The sequence below is a fragment of the Elaeis guineensis genome, chromosome 12, assembly GCF_000442705.2.
Source record: "Elaeis guineensis isolate ETL-2024a chromosome 12, EG11, whole genome shotgun sequence".
Taxonomy (NCBI): Eukaryota; Viridiplantae; Streptophyta; class Magnoliopsida; order Arecales; family Arecaceae; genus Elaeis; species Elaeis guineensis.
This window is the reverse complement of record NC_026004.2, coordinates 25,112,983-25,128,321: the sequence shown is the minus strand read 5'-3', so window position 1 is coordinate 25,128,321 and position 15,339 is coordinate 25,112,983. Positions and strand designations below refer to the sequence as shown.

General features: G+C 38.8%; 2 protein-coding genes across 2 annotated transcripts; one reads left to right on the top strand and one right to left on the bottom strand.

The window, feature by feature from the left end:
- Positions 1 to 610: 610 nt before the first annotated feature.
- Positions 611 to 2,076, bottom strand: LOC105054629 (uncharacterized). Its single transcript, XM_010936193.4, has one exon. It carries the CDS (start codon positions 1,941 to 1,943, stop codon positions 831 to 833), a length of 1,113 nt encoding a protein of 370 aa, XP_010934495.1. The 5' UTR covers positions 1,944 to 2,076; the 3' UTR covers positions 611 to 830.
- Positions 2,077 to 3,033: 957 nt separating this feature from the next.
- Positions 3,034 to 10,211, top strand: LOC105054630 (rhodanese-like domain-containing protein 14, chloroplastic). The gene is made up of 6 exons (XM_019853979.2): positions 3,034 to 3,261; positions 3,482 to 3,528; positions 4,138 to 4,230; positions 8,754 to 8,892; positions 9,001 to 9,103; positions 9,932 to 10,211. Exons 1-6 carry the CDS (start codon positions 3,078 to 3,080, stop codon positions 10,047 to 10,049), a joined length of 684 nt encoding a protein of 227 aa, XP_019709538.1. The 5' UTR covers positions 3,034 to 3,077; the 3' UTR covers positions 10,050 to 10,211.
- The last annotated feature ends 5,128 nt before the right edge of the window (positions 10,212 to 15,339 follow it).

Below are 15,339 nucleotides of genomic sequence, written 5' to 3'. Positions count from 1 at the left end.
GAAGCTTTGAGAGCTTAAAATGGGAGAGGGAGAGAGAGTGTGAAGGGAGGCCGCCAATCTGCTTTGAGAGCTCAAAAAAGGGGAGAGGGAGAGCCAGAGAGGGGAGGCAGGTTCTCAGGGGGTGTTTTTCTCTCTTCTCAAAACAACGTCGTTTCGTTTTTTAAAAGGGGTTTGCATATAATTGAAACGACACCGTTTTAAGCATTTAAGGAAAGTCAACTTAAGCAGTTGACTATCGGCGCCACAAAATGCGTTTTCGAGCGTGTTTTCATGTTTTTATTTTGTGCACTAAAAAACTGAAAACAAATTTATGTCGTTTTGGATTTTCTTAGAAAACTCAGGTACTTTTTACTGAAAATTAAATACAAAATTGAGCCCAAACAGATTATGTTCACCTAGTTTTCTATTTTTACTGAAAAATAAAAACTGCTCAAGTAAAACAGGGGCCTCAATATTCTCAACCCCTCAAATCCTAGTAAACAGTTATCAAGACAAATTACTAAACTAGTAAAACGAGTATCTTCTTCGACTCAAAATGTTGAAGCCAGTAAATGTTGTTAATTTTTAATATTCATTTTCTTTTCTTTAACAATCAGATGCTAATAAGTGCAAGATTATAAAGTTCGATCACAGAAGTTTATTTGGATGGGAAATTCTATTTTCTTCTCCAAAAAAAATTCTGCTTGTCGCGACGACAAACAGACGCCCAAATGGGCTCATGAACAAACACTTTCATTTTTCTTATACATAACCTAAACTTTAAAAAATGAACCCAAAAAGCCGCAACTCACTCAATTTTTTTTGAAAAAAAATAGTAGAATCAACTCAGTTCACTCGCTCCAGTATTCCTCGTCCTTTGTCTTCTCCTCCCCGTCGTCATCTTCCCCGATGTCCACCTCCGCGCTCCTCCACCGCCGCACGTCCTCCACCGCCGCCTGCCGGAAAATCCCCACATCCACCGCCCCCGCGACCATATGATACCCTCTCATCTTCAGATTCTCCGGTCGATCGTGCGGCATCGCAAACCCCCCCAAGTACGCCCCCCTCTCGCCGGCGCCGTCCGCCGCCCCCAGCTTCTTTCTCATCTCCAGCACCTTCCTCTCCACCTCCTTTATCGCGTCCCTCACCTTCCGGTTCCTCGGATCCCACAGATACCCCATGCTCGCGCTCAGATCCAGCGGCTCCATCTGCACCACGTCCACCCCCTCGACGCCAGCGATCAGCTCGATCTCCGCCAGGCCTGCCGCCGTCTCCACCTGGCACATCACCAGCAGCTCCTCCTCCACCCGCGCCAGGTAGCCGTCGTCGATGCCGTAGGCGGAGGCGCGCACTACCGTGTGGGCGGATCCACGGACGCCGCGCGGAGGGAAACGGCAGAAGGAGACGGCGAGCTCGGCGGCGGCAGGGGACTCGATCATGGGGAACATGAGGCCCTGGGGGCCGAGGTCGAGGGCCTTCTTGGCCCAGGCGGCGGAGAGCTCCGGAAGGCGGAGGATGGCTGGGGTGCGGGCGGCGGCGAGGGCGCGGAGGCAGGGGAGGGCCTCGGCGATGCCGCCCGGGCCGTGTTCCATGTCGACAACGACGTAGTCGTAGCCGGCAAGGCCAGCGATCTCGGCGAGAGTCGGGGAGGAGCTCAAAAGGAAAAGGCCGTAGAGGGTCTCGCCGGCGGCGAGGCGGGACTTGAGGGTCCGCGGTTCGGGGGAGAAGGGGTTGGGATCGGGATCCAAGGAGGCGCCGCCGGCTCTGATTCGAGGAAAGGAGGCTCTTTTCTTGGAAGACTGGGAGGTGATCGAGATGGAGATAGGGGCGACGGTTTGATTGGATTTGGGGAGGAGGATAGATGGGTTTCGGGGATTTAGGGTTTTGGGGGAGAAGAGAAGAGAGTTTCTTTGGTTGGCGGCGGCGGCGATGGTGGTGGAGGGGGAGGAGGAGGCGGCCGCCATGGGTGGGGAGTCGAGGGCGCGAGGGAGACTGGGTCTCTGGCTATCAGCGTGAGAAGGACGGCAAGGGCGTGACTAAAAGACGGCGGAGTCGAGGCGGCCCATTGGTCCTAGGCTGCACGAGCCTGTAATCTACTGGTTGCCATAAGTGGCCCAATGAACAGGATCATACATAGTTGTATCAAAACAAGGATTCACCTTCCTTCGCGCTCATCGACTATTAGATCATTGCTTGCTTTGAGATTTATGCAAATGGATGGATGATAGAGTTCAAATTGCTTTGAGATCTGTATAAAAGATGATCTAAAGGTGTATAGGTACCAAGAAAGGCGAGTCCTTTCACGCCAAGGATACACCTACGATCCAATAGAAATGACCATAGTTGTATCCTTGTGGTATCCTTTACAGATCTTTACAGGCACGAAATTTAGAGCATTTTGAGATATATGCAATGAATGATAACGGTGGATGGACGTGAAGTGAATCCTTTCAAAGAATACAGCTACAATCTAATGGAATGGATCTTACCTTTCACTCTGCTTGCTTTTAGATTTGTGCAGCTGGATGATCTAACAATGGTTGATGGGTGCGAAGGATGGTGGATCCTCCTTTTGTTCGACGGGCACAACCGTAGAATGGACTGCATCACCCGAAAGAAGGATTCACCTTGCATAGCCATGCCACCGGTCGCGCACGAAGTTGGAAGACAAATTTCAAATCCTATGAGAGAGCTGCAATTGAAGGTTTGCATCATCTCGCAACAAAATCACTGGGCAATACCTTCGAAACATTCAAATCTGGCCTCACACGGATGAACATAAAGTACCAATTGGGGGTCAGGCAACTAAAATTCATTATTACGGAGCAGTTGCAAGCAAAATTTGTTCTGCTTGACCCGGCCAGCCTCTGCTGAGCCTGAGATATTTAGTGACATGTTCTTCGAGAGAGAGCCGTGGTGGGGTCACTGTAGGGCAAGAAATCCAGACGAAAGCCGGTGAACTCTCAACCTCCACCACCAGTTTGGATAATTCCGGAAACACCCCCCCCCCCCCCCCCCCCCCCGGTCCCCTTACTCTATAAGAAGGCAATCACCTCCTCTGTTCTTGATTTTTCTGAAAATAGAGAGGGATAAAAAAAATGCTTGCTGCTAATACCACTCCCACTATCAAGTTTCATCTCCCCTCTTCTTCGGGAATTCTCTTCTCTTCAGACCTCAACTCCATTCCTTTCTCTCCCTCATCAAACGCAAGATTCAATTCCTCGCGCTCGGTCCGTTCCCTTCGAATCAGAAGTGCGGCCACCAAACCTGCTAAGTCACCTGGTTAGCCCCTCCTGTTTCTCTTAATTTTTTTCACCTCCTCTTGTTTTTATTAATATATGTTGTAGGTATCTTCTATATACTTCTTTTATTTGCAAGGAAATGTCATCCAATTTTTTTCTGTAGTTAGGGTAGAACTGAATCGGTTCTGAAGTTGCTGTGTATATCTGGATTCCTTATTTTCATACATTCGGATATGTGTTGATTTGTTTTCTTGTCTCAGCTGAAGAAGACTGGAAGATCAAGCGTGAGTATCTACTTCAGAAAAGGGTACTTCTTGTCCCAAGTTTAACTCCTTCATTTTGTTAGTCTTATTTTCAGATTGTTTGCATGTCATTTGATAAAGATTATGACTTGGTGTTTTCCTTTCTCAAATGTAGAGAATATGCTAGTGATGCTTGACACTGCATTAGTAATCATGCACTTTACCTACTATACGTGTCAATCTTCTGTTCCTCATGCTAATTCAGCATTAACAAAATCTGGTGCCAAGTGGCTAGCAGTGGACATGATCCAAATTGGCTACTTTTTTCTACCTCCATGGTCATCTTGGTGTCTGAAGTCCATTTTGTTGCTGATAACTAAAAAAAGAGGATAATGTACGATGTACGTATAAAGTTCCTTTCTTTAAATCACTGGTTAAGTGGGCATGAAACATTGTCTCAAAGAAGCAATGAACATGAAACAGGTCCTGCAGGAACTATTCACCATGCACCAAAAATATTTTTCGTTGAATATGTTGCAATTTCTTGGTCCAGTTTGGATGACACTTCTGCTTTCAGTCATTCTTTGGTCTCCAAACAGTTAAACATTCTTCATTTTTTGATGTGCATGGGATGGTGTAATTTTTATCAATATGGAATTATGGTTTGGTTGCAGGTACGCAGTGTTGAAGTAAAGGAGGCTTTGCGCCTTCAAAACGAAAACAACTTTGTTATTCTAGATGTTCGCCCTGAAGCAGAATTTAAGGAGGTATTCTTTATTGCCTATTAGTAGCTAAGCGTTATTCTTCCCAAAAAATTTCCATGATTTTCCTAGTAATATGATTTGCTCAGGAGATAATAACACACGTTGAGACATGAATACACAAGCATAGACAACAACCATGTCCTATAAGTTTGGGTTGGTCATATGGATCTTACCATGAAATTGGTTCTTGTGCACAGGTTCCTTTAATTAAAGTTCTTCTACATTGCCTTCAACTAACTATTATTTGGTCTCTTCCATTTTGACATTTCAACCTGTACTGTGGAGCACCCCATCCCTTTTCCAGTGGCACTCTCTACTCTATGCCTCAATTGTATCCCCTGTGCCATCCTATTTAAGGGCTTGCTCTCTCTCTCTCTCTCTCTCTCTCTCTCTCGTGCAACACCTTTTTCTTTCAGAGGATGTTTCTACGATGCCTTTGACCTTATGATTTCATTTTTGGCATCCATCTTATCTTTATAGATACACTCCACACTCAATATTTTTGACTTAAATGATGGAGTTGCTGCTGAACTGATTTATAAGCCTCTTAACTTCTGAATGATAACTTTGACCATCACTGCATCTTCGCATTTCATTCCTTATGCTTTGTACTGCACTATTTGCTTATCCATATTTTCACCAAAGTTTGGCTTTGTGTGCTAGTATTTTAATTCTGCAAATATTGAAGTCTAGGCTTATGGCTTATTTGATTTATTACTGTTTTGAGTCCCATTAATCATTACCATCATTTGCGTTAAACATTTATTAAAGGGTGTTCTGTTGATATCAACAAATAATACTTATATAAACTTAGGAGAAGGTGTCATATAAGGCCTATCCCACATTAAATTTGGAAAAGGCCAATGTTCCTAATTTCTAGACATGAAGTATAGTGTTCCACAACTTTAGAACTATGGTTAGGGTCATAGAAGTTTCTGTAGAAAACATCATAAAAGTGGAACTTTGTTGTTACATTTGTTTCCACACGAACCATTGCCAATGCAGAAAGCGTACATCATGGATATCTTGAATGCATTCATGAAAAATGATTCTTTTAGTAGTTCCATACATTAGGAATAACTTCTTTCTACTGAACTGAACATCAGTTTTTAATGTACACACAACAAATGTCTATTGAAAATAAGCCTATATCAATTAGATTTTAGGGTTCATTAGTTGTAATTTGCAGAAATGAACAGCGGAAAATAAAAAGATGATTCACAACTCTATCATAATTCACACCATACTCTCATCAAGTGGAAGAGTGAATGCAGTGGATTGGGTGTGATGGCAGTGAAGCATTGATGTTACAAAACTGATAGGAAGTTGGAAAACCTGAAAACATCAAATAGAATATTATTGTTTTTTATCAGAAATTTAAAGCAGCACTAATTGATGTTTTTTAACAAGATTTTCATTAAATCTGGCAAGACATAAAGGTGCTCAGAAAATTATTTCAGCTAAAAAGTGATTTGGATGAAGCTGTGGTACAACAGTCATTAGCTGTAAAATGCTTAGAAGAATTCATAATTTGTAATGAGCTTTCTAGAAGAGGTTTGCATTGAATTAACTCTATAATTTTAAATTCAATATGTCATCATGATTCCTGTAAAGCAATTGACTAGAGAATGTTTAGAGCACAATAAAAATACACACCAAGTTTTATGCCATCTTATATGAGTTAAACAAAGAGACAAATTATGGCAGCATTTGAGGTAAAAGTCCACACAGATAACAAGATTAAGACATATAGAGTATGAAAATTACCTGCTGTTCCCTTCTAAATCCACAGGTAATATATGAGGTAAAAACAATCAGATTTGTTAAGGAGGAAGGTCACTGATGTAACTGGCAGTGGAAAGTGGCCCTGTTTTCCAGGTATTCCAAGTTTAGAGTGTGACAGCATTAACATCTAATCTTCTTCAAAATATTCTATATCTCAAACATACAAGAGCCAATAATACATTATCAATCAGAAAGAATGAATACTACTTGAAACTCCATTTGTGTGTGAGAGGATATCACCATCCAAATTTACATGCTAGATCATTTTAGTGGATATCAAGACTACTAGTTTGTTTTGCCCAAGGTATGCCATATCGTATCAAACTGAGTGGTATGGGGTGTACGGTGTACCAACACTTAGGATATTGAACGAGCCCTGGACCGACACGTTAACAAGATGGCACCGGTATGGGTCCCGGTATCGAGACAGCATACCTTAGTTTTCCCATCCATTATCTTAGCCTTGAATTTCATTATCAAAGTACAACATTAGAGACAAATGATATGTGATACATGCATTGATAGCAAGAATAATTCACTTAACATTAATGCTAAAGATGAATGCCAATATTTATCAATTTATCAATCACCGAATATCCTGTCCCAAGATCCCAATCAACATAGTGACCTTAATTGCTCCGTTTGGGGTGTACTAAGCTTAACTGATGGGGAACCAAGACAGTTCTCCAAACGAAGGATGAAACCTTTGTAATTCATTAAAAAAAAAAAAAAACTCTGGCTCAATAAAAATCCTCTCCCCCATCTCAATTAACACCCCCCTCCCTGCGCTTGCTATTGTAGCACCCCCCTCCTGTGGCATCATTGGCTAGCATCCCCCCTCCTGCTCCTCCCCTCCCCCTCTCTCTCTCTCTCTCTCTCTCTCATAGGTTAAGATCTATACCATGCCAAACTAGTTGCGGACTAGTATGCTTTCTGATATTGATTTAGTAAACCTTGTGGCCAACTATTTAAAAGTTGGAATGTAGACCACATACTTTAGCTAAAAAATCAATGAGAAGCACATATTTAGTAAAAGTGAATAGGTAGCATGTTGGCAGAAAGTAGAAAGGCATAACCTATCGTATACCAATATCAATTATCAAGAAAATAAATCAATATAGGAAGGGTTATTGATTTATACAATTTATTACTTTTCTTGGACTCTATGATTACAAATTTTGTAAAGGGCAATCAATCATACTTCTAAAATCTTATTGACACGTCGTTTTGATTCATGGTGTACATGGTACGTTAGATGATGTAATATGCAATGTCAACTTCCACACCAATTCGTATATCTTTTGTAACTGATTTTTATGGCATTGAAAAAGCCCTTACATCATTAGTATTCAAAGCCTTGATCAACACGTTGAACCAAAAATGTTCAATAGTCAAGGACAGAAACTCATGAAATATGGTTTTCTGTCTGATGGTCGTCTAATCTTGAATTAGCTGTGTGAGGTAAAGGAACTGAAAAAAGTGAAGGAGTTCTATTCCATGAGTTTTACCTGAAGGAAGATTAATTAATCTTTTTTTCTCCCTCATTCTTTGTGGAATGCATTCAAGTTAGGGGTGGCAGTGCTTAACCATTTAACTCGTTTAACTTGGTTCAACCAATTGTAGGTCGGGTTAGGTTACCTGTTTAATAAAATGGTCAGGTTCGACTCTAAATTTTTGAGCTATCTAATAAACAGGTCAGGATTGGGCTGACAAATTTTTGATATATCTTGAATCCAACCCGACCCGATTGCCACCCCTAATTCAACTGCATACCTTTTGAAATGGCAAGAATTGCCAATTTGGTTTTCTATATTGTTTCTGCACCTTTTACAGCTTTCAATCATCAACTCTATCTCTTCATTATCTATATTAACATCAATGGATAATTTACTTGTGTCAGCTTATGAGTTTTCAAAGGAAGTAGGTTCACAAGCTATCGCTAGAGAAATAAGGTACATGTGAGAAATACATCACAAGCTATCAACATGTGAAGTTTTAGTTACTTGAAGCTGGAGTGGATGGGGATACAGGTGCAGTAATTAAAAATGAAAAATCAGAACGGGATAAACTTTTGATGTCCTGTTGTCATAGCTCTGGTACCACCTTTCTATGTCAGAAAAACTTGATTTCTTTTCTTTTTTAAATTTTCTATTTGCTCTCAATCAGTTAGCTTTAAACTTGCACATGCATCATCTATTTTCTTTAAGGGGTTGTTTGGTTGGGGAGAGTGGGGGTCTGGAATCGGAATCAGAATGGGTGACTCCCATTCCAACCATTTGGTTGGAAGGAGTCCCATTCCGATTCGGATTCTGGGGTGTAATGGAAATGGCTCAATTTATATAGAACTCAATCTCTACTCTCCTCTATGGATTCAATTTTCCATTCCAATTCCGATTCCGATTCCGATTCCAGTCATGAACCAAACGCTTCGAGGGATTTGGTCATTCCAATTCCGATTTCAAGCAATTCCGATTTTCATTCTCATTTTGATTCCGGTTGCGAACCAAACACCCCCTAAAGTCAGATAGTGAATCGAGATATGCATTTCAACAGTCCTTTGTTTATTTCTGTCCAACCAATTTGTTTAGATTATCATCTTGATAGATGAATCTGTAGAACTACATAACTTACAGCATAGTGGATATGATATATGGTAATAGTCATTTCTTTCATTTGGTTTTCATGGCACGATTCTTGTACATTTTGGTATAAAACTATATTTAACTTTCAAACTTCTATAGTCTCATCCACCAGGTGCTATTAATGTACAAATATATCGACTTATAAAGGAATGGACTGCATGGGATATTGCTCGGCGTGCTGCATTTGCATTTTTTGGGATATTCTCTGGAACAGAAGAGAATCCTGAGTTTATACAAAGTAAGTTAGCAAAGCCTGTTTTGAATTATGTGATATCTGCAAATATGTTAAAGATAATGTTGACAATGTAAGCCAGCAAGGCCTTTCATGAATGTTATTTGCAAACAGATGTGGAGTCCAAACTTGATAAAGATGCAAAAATTATAGTAGCATGCTCATCAGGGGGAACAATGAGACCATCACAAAATCTTCCAGAAGGCCAACAATCCAGGTAATCCTGCGTGTTTTACATTTAACATATTGCCTCATCCCAAATACATGTCAGATTTCTGAATCCTTTTTCACTATTCATTCCTGTTAAAGATGACACCTGATGTCATTGAAAATAATTTCTTAGCTTGGCTATACTAAAATTTGTGGTTGTTGTATCTAGGGATTGATCAACATTATATATATATATAAAAAAAAAAAAATCTGACTGATACATTATATGGTTTGAGCATCTTCTCTTTGCATTTGGGAGTGGCTGTAAATCAGAGGTCAACTCATCCAGCATTTTTAAGTTTTAGCTTGAGACCAATATTAGCAATTCATTGTTATCGTCCTTCAATAATGATGGTAATGTTTTAGGTTTCATAAAACGATAATGTTGATAAAAATTTTAGCAAACCAGGGTATTGTATCAAAACTAGTTTTTCTGAAAAATAAAAACAGAAGCTTTATGATGGCTTTTGTGAATCAGAAGTATGTGAAGACAATCTTCTAGACTAGCAGGCCATCACAATATAGATGTTCTAATTACCTTCTCTCTCTCTCTCTCTCTCATGCATGCGCGCAGTTCCAGCACACACACACATCAGATGATACATATAAATGAAAGTCCAATTAATGTTACAAGTAACAAATTCCTTGACTTTTACGTTAATACAGACGGTGTCAGTGGGTTTTATGTATTCCACTATCAGCAGGATAATATTGGCAAGCAGCAAACGCACATGTTACTGTATTATAAGTTATGCTATTGGTATTGTATTATATGCTGCTCCTTTGGATTGAATCTTATCACTTTATTGAATTGATGCGTCTACTTGGGTGGCAGATCTCTGATAGCAGCCTACTTGCTGGTCCTGAATGGATATAAAAATGTATTTCATTTAGATGGAGGGCTCTATTCATGGTTCAAAGAAGGGCTACCTGTTGTTGCAGAAACAGAGTGAGAGGCTGAGATTAGATTATAACTTCTTAGCACTAGATTTTGTTCCAAGCTACATAATTTATGATGTTCTTAACATTTAAGAGCTCTATATATGTATTCCATGGCACATGAGGAAGCTTTTTCTCACTCCCCCAACTTTCAAATAAAGCTTTGTTTTATGACATTAGAGAGTATGCACTCAGTCTGGTATCTTAAAATGGCTTGATTCTAGCCTTTCAATACCCTATCAAAGTTTAGAAGTTTCATTGTTGTTTTTTGTGTGTGTGTAAAAGCTTCGCTGGTTAATTTGTGTTCTCTCTAGCTTGTGCAAAGATGGGCCTAATTTAGGTTGAACTTGGGCAACCTTAACAAAAGATGTCCATATTACTTGCAAATCCTACTCTAATGTTGCAGACCACTTCACTAGTTGATGCCCATGTAGAATTGTCCTTTAGAGTGGCTTCGTAATTTCTCCTGAATGTGATGGATTTAGAAGAATGTTAAGCCTAATAGCTCATAAACCTACAGAAAATTCCTGGGGTAGCGCAGTTGGATTAGGCCGCGTGTTTCAACCGCACCGGCCAAGGTTTGAGGCTTGCATGCGGCTGATTAAATGCAAGTGCGAAATGATTTTATGGGTTTATTTTTTATATATATATATAAAAAAAAAGAAAGTAGAAGAAGAAGAAGTGGAAGAAGATAAAAGGCAAAGTTAAAAGTCTGTCCTGCCATTAGTGTTTTTTGGCTGTCATATCAGAGACCTAGTTCAAATCGTGCATTCACGAATATTTGGAGTATGAGGTGTTCTTGGGAAATTTATTATACAATCCAATGTTTTAGCGACCTGCTCCCACCCGAAAAAAATAAAATTACTTAAACTTGACTTCTCATGTAGGGTTGTCTTCACGAAGTAGATAAATGGGTTAGATGATGGTTGCTCATAGAAAATCTTTATATTTTATTTTTAATTTTAAACTACATATTATGGTGATTGCTGGTAATTTATCTTGTTGAAGCATAATAGATCTTTCTGTGGTCAAGGTAATTCAACTTATTTTTTTAGAAACAAGTAATTTCACTAATATTATCATATTTATCTACTTTCCGAAACAAAGTTATCTCTGTGGTCTCAAATAATTTCTCTAAGAAAATTTTAAAGAAGATTTTTTGGGGAGGTAAATAAAATAAAAATTTACCCATAATGTGACTTCCACGGAAATGGCCTTGTCGATAAGAATATTTCAGCTTAGTTTGCCGTATATTATCTCTATATCTTATCTAATTGAGTAGCCACAGGATCTAGATCTAGTGAGGTACCTGATACTATGCGATAGGCCCTCTAATCATCCTCATCAATTATTATCCTTTTGATATCACACAATAAATCAGTATTATATTTTTAATTTTCTTCCCAGTGTCTATCGCCTCCAATACTGCACCATGAAATATTATTATATTATTATTTTGCTTCTCTTTGTTTGGGTAAACTATGTGTAGAAATTGGCATATATTAATGGTCTGTAAGAGCCAGTGACGTGGATAAAAAAGAAAGGTTTTCATGGATGCCAATTTCCATGGTTGATAAAGCTATTAGTCCGGGCATTCAATGACGAGAATTCAAGTCTCACACCTGCCTGGTAAGGTGGCAAGCAGACCCTTCCATTTCTTTTTTAAAAAAAAAGTTATTTTGCTTCAAAAAAAATAATGTGCAGAAATTCAGTTCAGGGGAATAAACACATTTATGAACAAAACCTTCATTCAAAAAAAATGCGAAGAAATTGGCTCATATAAATAGTGGATAATTGAATATAAAAATTATAGGTGTTATGGGTATATGGAAGTGCTGCGGCTTCATCATGTATTGGTCTATCTTTTTGGATCTTGTACTCAATCTTCCTTGGATTGCTACCGATCTTAAGTTCGGATACATGCAAACTCTTAATAGAATCTTTCAGGCCGTTTTCTTTATTTATGCAATCACAGGGTAATAAATCTGTCATTGTGAGCATAATAACTACCATGACTCATCGTGGGTGTAATAACTGCTCATTATGATTTATCATGGATCTAATAACTACCTACAATTTCAGTCTAAATGTTAATTGTACCCCTATTATCTGGGGTAATGGTTGGATTATCCCTTCTCTATATAAAAAAGATAGGGAGAACTCTTACGTAAGTCTTGATAGGAAACACAGAGTTCTCTTTCATTATTCATCTCTCTTTCGACTGTTTTTAAAACTCTGACTAACTTAAGCATCAAAGAATCTCCCGTCTTACAATCTCTAGCAAATAAATTTTTTGATTGCAGGTTGTAGTTTGAAGAAACTACCTATCTCGGTCTCCTGACAAACTCCCAGCTCGTCTTCTCATTGACCTCAGGTTCAATCACCCACCAACTTATAGAGTTTGGTAGCAACATTTGGCATTTGAAAAAGGGTCTTTTCAGTTTTGCAGAGAAGGAGAGGGATGGTCATGACGAGAACTCAAGCACATTATATATTCACTAGCTCTCATCAATGGTCATCTCGATTGAATGACTAGCTAGATTAACTCCTCAACCCCGATCCATCGTAGCTCATTGCTCCCTTGGACCAACAGCAGGTCTTTACCCTTGCGCAGCAAGTCCAAACTCTTACAGCTGTCGTGCAAAGCTTCTAATAAATAGTAGACAAACAACAACAATGGCAGGAGGGACTGGTTGCTATATTTGCGCATTGTTGCCATGGTGACCAATCTCATTATTGAAGCCTTGATCAGGCACGTCCTGAGCATGCTCATCATTCAAAGCCTCTGGCCCACAAGGCGCCTTCCAACCAATGGACACTAAGGCGAGAGGAGCAGCACTAGCACTTCTCAGAATCTTTCGAGGGGGATTCAACTCTAGGGTATGTCCACCAAAGAAAACCTCGGGGAGCAGCTGATCTCAATCGAATGGCTTGCAACCCTCTAGGATAGTAGTGGGTGGCAAGCAGGTGGCATGAGCTTTAACACAAGTCCCTCATTTTCTCATCATATTATGGATAAATCGATCTCACCTAGGCTCAAAATGTCATAATTGGAGCCATCTAATGGCTCCTAAGATCTACTCAACATTGTGAGAGCTACAAGACTCTTATGATGATTCAAAGACTTCTAATGCCCTTCTCTGTTTTGCCTTCCTCGCCACTCTCAAAGTTTGCTCTGACATGGTATTTTGGTCTGCAATCGAGCTCTATTCACTCATTCAAGAAGTTGGAGAGAGAGTTTGTGGTGTACTTCAATAGTAGTATAAAATGGCTATTGTTAGGAATTGTGTCCCAAAGTCAATTATCAGCCTATTGACGGTTGTGCTTATCATTATAATTATGTATGAATTATTGAATTAATAAATATTATTTAATTTTTTCATCACTGTATACATCTCATTTTGAACTCCTATTATGTGATGAAGTCCGTAGGACTATTTGATTCGATATAGGAGGATATATCGTTTAGTCCTTAAACTTTAAGTTCATGACCAAATGATAAACTATTATTAGGACGATAGTATTAGATTTGTGCCCTAGAAGTTAATTGTTGACTGATAAATTATATAATTTTAGGGCCTATACTTGTACTTTTAATCTTTTTATTATCAATAAAGGATTTTTTCATTACAATCATGTTTATGTGTTCATGATTTATCCTAGAAATTAACAAAGATGATTTTTGTATATTCTTAAAGAGTTAAGAATTTAAGACATACATTAATTAATAGTTAATTTCTAAATGCACCCGATCAAAGGATCATTACGGAGGACAGTGATCAATTCATTTGAAATCGGTGTACGGTTCACCTCCTTTGTGATAGATGAGTCTCGGATCTACGGTGTAGAGACACTGAGGTGAAGGTACAGATGGTTGTTAGAGAACAACTTACACAAAGCGTGACCAACACGAGAACCACATAAATGTCTACTCACTTATCAGTGGCCTTCTCGATGCTACAGTGGTATGGGTGATCCTTTGACCTGCGATATCAATTGACTATTCACAGCGAGTCTACTGAGTTTGACTGCACATTTTCTTGGTCCCGAGTCATTTGAGTCTTTGCTGTGTATGTTGACTTCAGTAGATTCAGGTTCGCTGTTTAGAGTAGGATGCATCTAAATGAAATCTATTGAGCTTGAAAGAAAAAGAGAAGTCCTATGTGATTTATGAGACTGAATTCAGAAAGTCTTTGGCCAAAGTAAGTGTGAATACTAGAATAAAATTTTCACGAGATTCACAAATGAATTTGAGTCGAGTCAATCTAGCATATGACTGACGATGGAGTCTGACGAGCTCTCCATGACCTCCATTAAGTCGGAACTCACGATAGAAAGATCGAATCATATGATAACTGTATCTAGGAGTTCATAGTTTTATTTTACTAGATTGCCACTACATACTGCTAGGTGTCACTGGTGGATTGTGAGACTCATCGAACGTCATCTTGATGATCGATGGCCCTCAAAGGATAGAATTGAAAATATTTTAATCCATCGAAAAGAGTTTTGATAATATTGTGATGGAGATCACAGTATATCTCACTACCAGATAGAATAAAATTTATGAGATCACATATTAAGGGATTTAATCTCGAATTTATCAATTGGGCTTATGAAATTTTAATTGGGTTAAGATTTAGTGAAATCCTATTAAGTTTATAAGAATCATGCTAGCACACGGTTAAACCTAATTATTCTCGAGACTTTGATTTGATCAAGTTCATAGTCTTGAACCTTACCTAAATTTATTTGAATTTAATTGAGCTCTTAATTGTGAGCCCAAGAGGATTTGATTAAGTCAATTAGTTAGCATAATTATTCTAATATTATCTCTTCTTTATCTTCTAATTATCTCTAAGTTTGCATGTGGCATAGATGGAAGAATATGTGGCGCATCTTTTTTCTTTTAAAAATTATTGGGCGCTATATCCTAGAGGGGCCCACCTGAAGGAATCAGATCTAGGATTTTAGGATTAGATTTTGAAACTTTTTCAAGATCATGCAGCGGAAGACTAAAATAAATCAAAATTTATTTTATAAAATTAGAGAATCTTTAGATCTAAGATCCTATTACATGATTATTACATGATATTAAATCAGAAATTAAAATATATAGAGAATGAACTACATGTTGATCATATCAACATATTTCTATGCTACATCTAATGTATGTAATAAACAATAGATCAAATCTATTACCTTGCAAGTTAGACATTCTAACCTTGCTGATTCGGGCTTGAGGATGATGTTGCGAGCCGCACAAGCGTCCAGCCTCTAGGAGTTATCCACACGAGCCCATAA